This window comes from Petaurus breviceps, unplaced genomic scaffold, assembly GCF_028583685.1.
Source record: "Petaurus breviceps papuanus isolate PSGF00001 unplaced genomic scaffold, PetGlider_PUasm1.0 90444, whole genome shotgun sequence".
NCBI lineage: Eukaryota > Metazoa > Chordata > Mammalia > Diprotodontia > Petauridae > Petaurus > Petaurus breviceps.
The window spans coordinates 1,686,018-1,695,544 of NW_027187256.1; the positions used below are offsets into that span (position 1 = coordinate 1,686,018).

Below are 9,527 nucleotides of genomic sequence, written 5' to 3' on the forward strand. Positions count from 1 at the left end.
AATAGAGCACCAGCCCTGGTGTCAGGAGGACTTGAGTTCAAATTTGACCTCAGACACTTAACACACTTACTAGCTATATGACCTTGGGCAAATCATTTAACCCCAATTGCCTTGCCTTCCCCCTCAAAAAAATCTACTCTATGGTTCTCCATATGGTCCAAGTCTTTGTGCATAAAAGGGTATGTTTAGGTATGTTAGTGGGTTATATCTGTGGGTTGGTATTTTGTAGACACTTCTGTGTATCAAGGCCATTCCAGGATCTGTTTAAGACATGTGACTATAGTCACAGGTACTAGCTCAGTGATCAATAGCTGTTAAGACATAATGTTTTTCTGATATTCTTAATATATATATATATATTATACTGAAAAGCCACATTAGATCTCAGTTTCTCTCTCTCTCTCTCTCTCTCTCTCTCTCTCTCTCTCTCTCTCTCTCGGGTATATTTCTCTCGTAATTCATGGAGGAATTCTCTATTAAGTCATATCGAAAGAAGTGTAGGAAAATTGGAGGAGTGGTTCTGTCATGAGGAGGTGAAGTAGTGAGGGAGATGAAAAGTGAATATATAGTTTTAAGTAGAAGGAAACTCAGAAATTAGGTTATTAGCACCTGAATCCAGACAATCATATGAAGGAATAACAGTTATGAGGGAAATCATTCTAAACAAATTGAAGATTTGATTGGAATTTCATGCCCTTGGAGACAGTGGGTTGTCTTTCAGGTAGGTAGTCAGTCAACAAATAAGCATTTATTACAGAAATTATGTACTTCAAAAAATGACAGATAAGTACTGTTGAATATGCTGTAAATTCTCAATCAAGTATGGCCTATACTAGATGAGTTTTAAAGTTCCATCAAGTCAGATTCCATGAAACCCATCACATTACATGTTTTCTTTATACCTTATTAAAGATACTGGTGAATACTGAGGCTGTTCCTCTATTATCTCTTACCCTAAATGAATTTGACCTCCTCTTCCAATCGTACAAATCATGATGATGTAATTTACCTTTCTGTTGATATGCTAAAAATACCTTATGTCACCAACCTTACATCTTTGCATTGTCCTTTTGGTCCCCTGCAATTATAATTCCTGAAATTTAGAGGTGATGAACAGCTCAGAAAGATACAATCTGTGAGAATACTCATCTTGAAAATGTGGGTTTTGTGGGCATGGAGGATCTGGGAGTTGTTGAAAGCTAGTCAATGTGATTGTTAAAATATGATGTCTAAATGAATAAAAATATTTCTTCTGACATCCAGTCAGGAAAGATTGTGCCCCTTTATTAGTGCCCTTTTTCAGAGCCTGTGATCTTAAGAGTGCTGCCTGATTGAGCTAGTTAAGGGGACTTCTTTTCTCTTATTGAGCTTTCTATTAACAAAAATATCCAGATATTTTCTACACAACCTGGTGTATAGGCAATCCTACAACATCCTCTTTCTGGGATTTGTTAGGTCAAAGCATAGGACATTTCATTTTTCTATATTAATTTTCATTATATTACATTTAGTCCCTCAAGTCTATTGAAACTGCAGAATCAAAGATTTTAAGGGAAGCCCCATAACACAACTGAAACCTAGCCAAGAATTCCCTGTACATCATGTTCATCAAATAGACAGCCAGTTATCCTTTGAAAATCCCAAGTGGACTCTCCTATCTATGAAGGAAATGTGTTCTTCTTTTAGACAGTTCTTAGTGTTAAGTTGTTTAATTTTCGATTGATTTCATTTATACTGTAACTTATTCTACAACTTTCATCCAGTGATGATGTCAATACCCTTAGAGTCTAACAAAAAAAAATCATCATCCTTCCTCCATCTGATAATCAATCAGCCATTGGAAGTCATGAATTCCATAAACCATGCCGTCAACAAGTAAAATATTCTCAATTCCTTCAACTAGTGCTCCCATGGTATGTCCTTAAGACTTTCTAATTTGCTCTGCACAATTTTGCTTTTCTCAGACATAGACATGACCAGGCAAATGATGAGTCCTTTAAAAGTACAACCTTAAACACCTATAAGACTTGTTAGAATGGGTTGATTATACAAAATTAGAAATTAAGTAAAAAGAAAGAATGTAAGAACAAGAGATTATTGTCAGCTGGGAACATCAGGGAAGATTTCATAGACAATATGGCAACAGAGGTCACTGATTAGCCTCAAAATGATAACTCATATTCTACAAAAATTTAAAGATGACATTTCTTCACAGTTATCTTATGAAATAGGTTGCTCAAACATAAACTTTAATTTAGAAATGAGGCTCAGAGCACCTAAGTGATTTTTCTAGTATTACACGTATTCTTGGTGCTCAGACTCTAACCTAGCTCTTTCTTCCTCCAAGATTATGGATGTTATATAACATAATAACATATTTTAATATGTTTCCATGTTGCTTATGATTTTTGGAAACAGCTAAGTGGATGAATTTTTAAAAAATATTTAAGAATCTATGGTGAGAAAAAACTAAATGATGATATTATATTTGAGGCTTTTACATAATCAGGAGAAGTCAAATAATGTGATCCTTTCATAGGAATTTTTCACCATCTTTGATTTTTTTTTTCACTAATTCTCTATGTCTCCCAGGGAGATATGCTCCTAAAAGTGTAGGCAAAGAACAGGATGTCAGAGAATGGAAAGTCTTGGTCTGTGTAATGACAATGGCTCATGATTCATTTGACAAAGGACAAGGGATTAAAAATTAGGCATATAAATTTGAAAATTATTTTGCAACATATCACCCTCCCCACCATCCCTCATTAAACCATGCTTCTAGTCTTAGTGGATGGGGGGTGGTGGTTATCTTTTCATCTTATGTCAGTGTATGTTCACACTTATCACAGCTGCATGAGTTTGTTTTTTTTTGTTGTTAACGTAGTGGTCTGTATAGGAATATTATTATTTGTGAGCAGGAGTATTTAATATGGGAATCTACAGTCATTAAGTTAATATTTATCAGCGGAACCAGAAGATGTAGAAATATAAAGAATAAATAGAAAATGTTTATGGATTTGAACCCATGGGATTTGGCCTTCATGATCGAATTTTAAGAGGGAGATAAAATATAGCTCATCCCTTGGGGGTGAATGAGGCCTTGAGGGAGAACCAGATAGGTGTTGTAAAAAATTGGATTCTGAACATTGACAAAAATTGACTCCTTCCCTGATTGACCTCTCTGCCTCTCTCTTCATCCATGGCACAGGTAAGGCAGACCAGTGCTCTTTATGGAAGCATTCTTAGTCAGGCAGCAAAGGTATGGGAAGGGGTCATAGATTTGTTTCAGGTAGAGTGAAGAGAAATAGGGAGAGAAGGGTAGAAGCAATGAACAGGAAAGCCAGAGGAAGAGCTCAGTCTTCAGAATATCTATGGCTGTATTTTCAGGCATTCAGGGACTCTTATTAGGAAGGGAGGAGCTGATGTGAGGGGTAGTGACTCAGGTGCCTTCTTATAAGAAGCACAACACCTGAAAATAGCATGGATAACTGATTTTCTGCTTTGATACCATATGTTTCATGGATCCATTTAGCCCAGATCTGTTTGTACATCCCATCAAAACAAGTGAGGACAAAAAGGCAGCAAGTCTATGTTCACTCTGCCTCACTTGTCTTCCACGGAGGTGCTGGGCACAGGGGCGAGGGAAAAAAAAATAAAACTTTGTGTAAGAACATTGACAAATTCGAGCATGTAATGATTAAAAAGGTTTGAGAGGCATCATTTTTTGGTAATTTAATCCTTTAAGACCAGTAGGTTATTAATAAAAAGATGGTCATTGGGCTATCTCTCTTAAACCAAAAGACCCCTAATGTAGTGGGATCACAGTTTATATGCCTTTCAAAGAAGAGATGTCTATAAGGGTTGGCAATCAACTCATATTGGTTAACACAAGAAGTGAGGACCATATTAAAATGAAGGTCTTGGGGTACCTGACTTAGGTCACTCAAATCATGGTTAAAGAGATATAATAAAGTTCCATATTCTTGGTAATAGGGATAATCAACCTTTCCCCAGGCTTGTCAGAGCAAACAAAATGAGCAGGAATACACCCATTTGCCCACATTGGAATTTCTTTTACTGTCTGATTAGATCTTCGCCTGGGTAAATCTTTCAGAGAGATTTCCCATACTGCTTGGTTTCCGGATGAGGAAATAGAAAAGAGGAGAAAAAAAAAACTTGTTTGTAAAACAATAACTAGTTATTAAATGTGAGAGAAATATTCATTTCTTACAAGCAGATCCAGAAGAGGGCAACAGAAATGGAGAAGGGGAATCAGTTGCATGATGAGGTGTGATTGAGGAAAATTGGAATGTTTTACTTGCAGAAAAGAAGGCATAGGGGAGACAAGAGAACTTCATTCAAATAGCTGGAGGTATTTAAGCACAGGCAGGAAGATCACAATTTGGGGACTTTGTAGAGAGGATTCCTAATCAATTATTGATTGTATTGAATCATCTTTAATGACCTTCAGTGTATCCAGTTTAGTAAATAATAGCTTTAGAGATCAAAGAGCACTTTGAATTCATGTAATACACGTGCCTCATTTTACAGATGAAGAAACCAGCACCCAAAAGATTAAGCATCTTTCCTAAAGTCAGACAGGTAGGAAGAGGCAGATCTGGGATGCAAACTCATATCCTCTGATTCCCATCCAGCATTTCTACATCACTTTAAAATTCTATAATTCTAGTAATGACATAAGAATGGTGTACTAATTCGCTTCTTAGAGTGGCTTTTCTTGAACTTTGAGAGAATTTATAAATTGAAATTAATCTTCTAATTGGATCTGGGTTGATTTTGTGTGATTTTCTTAACACTCCTTAATGACTTGAAAATACCCTCCAGATATGTTGACTTCCAAAAGAACAAGACTCATTCATCTAGCTCAGCTCAACATTTTTAAAATAAAATTTTACAATACTTTTTTTTTACATTATCTAAATTTCCTTTTATTATCTCCCCTACCTTCATCCCAGAGACACACTTCATACAGTTTTTTTTAAGTAGAAGACCAATAAAAACATCAAAAATAAAACCCATCCCTACAAATATTGACCATGTTTCACACCTATGAATCTCCCACATCTCCAAAGGATGAGTGGATAATGTCTTATATCTCTTCTTTGTGTGGCCTCCTTTCCATCCCTCAGTTCACAAACATTCCTGACTTTGCTGCAAAGTGTCATGGGAAGAGTTTTAAGTATTTGCCGGGAGTTTGCTAGAAAAAGAGGACAGTATGGCTGTCTATAGTCACCTCCTGGGCTAGGGAATTTCTAATCATATTCTCACTAATTTTCACTAATCTCCTTATAATTACTACATAAAGAATCATTCTTATACCTGATTTTAATTAGTTTATGTTCTTAAGCCTCAAACACCCTATGTGGAAGTGCAAGATTAATTTAGATCAGAGATTGTGTTTCCCAATATTATTTCTTTATATTACCTATTTTTCTTTTCTGTATGCACTATTAAATTCTCCTATACAGAGGTCCCTGTGTTATACATATATGTGTGGGTGTGTACATGTCCCCTGGGACATATACATATACATGCACATACACATGCACATCTGTATATTTATGTGTGTATATATATATACATACACACATACACACACACACACATATATATATGAATATATGATTTTTTGCTCCTTTGCATTAGAGTCATCAATATTGTTCTGGTGAGATTCAATTAAACTTAATGAATATTTTTAAAATTTCTCTTCTACGTTTAACACCTACATTGTGACCACTATTGTGTTTAAATCAGATAGAGTCTACTATGTAATTGAATATTCGGAGCAATTAGGGAGGGCAGGGGAAGGATATAAAGGACATATGCAGATGAATATATGCAACAAATGGTTTTATATATACATATACATTCAAATATGTTTCTATATACATATACTACACATACATATAGGTATGTGTGTATTGATATCTATAACAACAGGTTATAAGTATATTAGAATGGTTCTATAAAAGAGTGCTAGGAGAACCCATAAGGAAAAGGTTATCACCAACTGGTAAGAAGGTGTCACATATGTGGGGTTTCTAGGTTGAGTTTTAATGGGTATGGAATAAAGAAGCAGATATATGGTTAGGGAGGAATTCCAGCTATAGAGAACAATATGCAAGAAATGGAATGTCATGGTACAACTATGGCAAGTGCTAGAATTTCCCCAGTGTTTAGGGAATGTGCTGGGGATGATGAGATAATGTTGAATCTATAGAGTAGGGAGGTCAAAAATGTGTCAAGAATGCAATATGGACAAGGAAGCCAACAGAATCTAAAGCTGCATTAAGACAAGCATAGATTTCAGGAATAAGGAGACAAAAGTCCCTTTTTATTCTGTGTGGAACTTATCTGGAGCACTGGGGTTCTGATAAGCTCAAAAGAGCAGGGCAGCCAAGGTAGTGAAGGGTCTCAAGGTCACAACATGTGAATATTGTTTGAAGGAACTAAGTATGTTGACCTTAGAGAAGAGTTGGCACTTGTAGATGTAAAGGTAATTATTATAGAGGAGAGGTAAGACTGCAATAAAATTTTGGCTTCATAAAACCAAAAAAAATTCTAATAATGGGAGTTTTGCTAAAGTACAAAAGGACTACTTTGGAATTTAATAAATTCCCCTTTTTTAGTCTCCAAGTAATGACTGGATGGATGTTCACGTGTTGCATTTGTGCTAGTGAGGCTCTTATTAAAATCCAGCTTGGACTCAGGGGCCCATGGATATCCTTCTAGGTTATATGATTTCACGATTTTGGAGTCATAAAAAATGTTTTTGGACAGATGAATGGCACCATTAGGCAAAAGGTAGAATAATACTTGGTCAATTAAATAGCTTCTGTTTTAAGGTATCAGTTTACAATCATAATTAAATATCTAGTTTGATACCCACAAGCATCCATTTTTTTTGGAGGGGGGAAGACAAGGCAATTGGGGTTAAATGACTTGCCCAAGGTCACACAGCTAGTGTGTCAAGTGTCTGAGGCTGGATTTCAATTCAGGTCCTCCTGACTCCAGGGTCAGTGTTCTATTCACATTGCCACCTAGTTGCCCCTACAAGCATCTATTTTTAAAAAAAGGAGAGAGAACTGATGGTGTCTAAATACAGACCAAAGCATATTTTCATTTTCCTCTTTACTTCCTCCCTCCCTTCCTCCCTCCCTCCTTTCCTTCCTCCTTCCCTTCCTCCCTCCCTCTTTTCCTTCCTTCCTTCCTTCCTTCCTTTCTTCCTTTCTTTCTTTCCCTCTTTCTTTCCTTCTTTCTTTCTCTCTCTTTTTCTCTCTCTTTCTTTCTCTCTTTCTCTCTCTCTTTCTTTCTTTCTTTCTTTCCTTCTTTCTTTCTTTCTTCTTTCTTTCTTTCTTTCTTTCTTTTTCTTTCTTTCTTCCTTTCTTTCTTTCTTTCTTTCTTTCTTTCTTTCTTTCTTTCTTTCTTTCTTTCTTTCTTTCTTTCTTTCTTTCTTTCTTTCTTTCTTTCTTTCTTTCCCTCTTTCTTTCCCTCTTTCTCTCTTCCTTTTTTTATGCTACTTTTCTTTTTGACTTTATTTTGCACAAAACAACTAAACTGGAAATGTTTTACAAGATTGCAAATGTATAACCAATATCAGATCTCTTATAATCTCAGGAAGGGAGGGAAGTGATAAAATTTGGAACTCAAAACTTCATGAAAAAAAAGAATGTTAACAAAAAGTTTTTTATGTTTAACTGGGGTAAGATCAAATATTTAAAAATTAAAAAAAGACAAAAATTGTTTAATTAAAAACAAAAGAAGACAGCATTCAGATTAATACCTTGGTTTCTCTCTTCCTCACAAGTACTAGGGCATGCAACAAGAAGGAATCAATCAACTACCAACCCTGCACAGCACTGTTGAGTCATCGGTTTTATTTTATTTTTTACATTGTGGTGGCAAGATCTAAAGAAGATGGTTGAATATGGTGTCGTCTCCACAAAATGACACCATCCTCCAAGACATCAAGTACATTCTGATTGGTATCCCAGGACTTGAGGACTCACATACCTGGATTTCTGTTCCCATTTTTTTGATGTACTTTACAGCCATCTTTGGCAACAGCTTCTTAATCTTCCTTATTATAACTGAGAACAGCCTCCATGAGCCTATGTATTTGTTCCTTTCTATGCTGGCACTGGCAGATGTCTTGCTCTCCACAACCACAGCACCCAAAATGCTGGCCATTATCTGGTTCCACAATGGCACTATCTCCTTTGGCAGCTGTGTGATCCAAATGTTCTTCATTCACTGCATCTTTGCAGCAGAATCAGCCATTCTGCTGGCCATGGCGTTTGATCGCCATGTGGCTATATGTTACCCACTTAGATATACCACCATTCTTACTCTCTCAGACATTCGGAAGATTGGAGTGGCAGCTGTGGTTAGGGGTTTTCTCATATGCTTCCCTTTCATCTTTCTGGTGTACCGGCTTACTTATTGTGGAGAAAACATCATTCACCACTCCTACTGTGAACACATGGGTATAGCTAGGTTGGCCTGTGACAACATCAAAGTCAACATCATCTATGGCCTGACCATAGCACTGGTTTCCACAGGTCTGGATGTCTGGCTCATCATTATTTCCTATTCTTTAATCCTCCATGCTGTCTTCAGCATACCTTCCTGGTCTGCCAGGCTCAAGGCTCTTAACACCTGTGGCTCCCACATCTGTGTGATATATATATATATATATATATTTCAATACAGGGTTTTGCAGATCAAGGGATCTTTCAAAGTGGGGGAGAGGAGAAAAATGGATATCTCTAAGTGATATGGCATCCAGATATTTAGAAGAGAAGTTAAGTGAGTTGCAAGAAGAAATAAAACCAAAGCTATGCTAATGGGAGACCTCAGCCTCCACCTCTCAGAGCTAGATAAATCTAACCACAAAATACACAAGAAAGAAGTTAAGGAGGTAAATATATTTTAGAAAAGTTACATATGGTAGACTTCTATAGAAAATTAAATGGGGATAGTAAGGAAAAATATTTTTTTTTCCTGAGCAATATATGGTACCTACATAAGAAACTGACAATATACTAGGGCATAAAAACCTCACAATCAAATGCAGAATGGAGGAAATATTAAATGCATCCTGTTCAGATCATGATGCAATAAAAATTATGTGTAAGAAAAGGTTTTGGAAAGATAAGCTAAAAATTAATTGTAAACTAAATTATCTAATCCTAAAGAATGAGTCAAATAACAAATCATAGAAACAATCAACAAATTCATCAAAGAGAATGACAATAATGAGACAGCATACCAAAACTTACGAGATGCAGTCCAAGCAGTTCTTAGGGGAAATTTTATATCTCTACATGATAACATTAATAACATAGAGAAAAAGGAAATAAAAAAAATTTGGCTTATGACTGAAAAAGCTAGAAAAAAGAACAATTTAAAAATCTCCAAATAAATACCATTATACATTCTGAAGTTCAAAGGAGAGATTAACACAATTAAATGTAAGAAAACCATTGAATCAGTAAATAAAACTA

General features: G+C 35.8%; 1 protein-coding gene across 1 annotated transcript; it reads left to right on the forward strand.

Annotated features, from left to right (window-relative positions):
• Positions 1 to 7,948: 7,948 nt before the first annotated feature.
• On the forward strand, positions 7,949 to 8,797 carry LOC138177772 (olfactory receptor 52Z1P-like). Its single transcript, XM_069108978.1, has one exon. It carries the CDS (start codon positions 7,949 to 7,951, stop codon positions 8,795 to 8,797), a length of 849 nt encoding a protein of 282 aa, XP_068965079.1.
• The last annotated feature ends 730 nt before the right edge of the window (positions 8,798 to 9,527 follow it).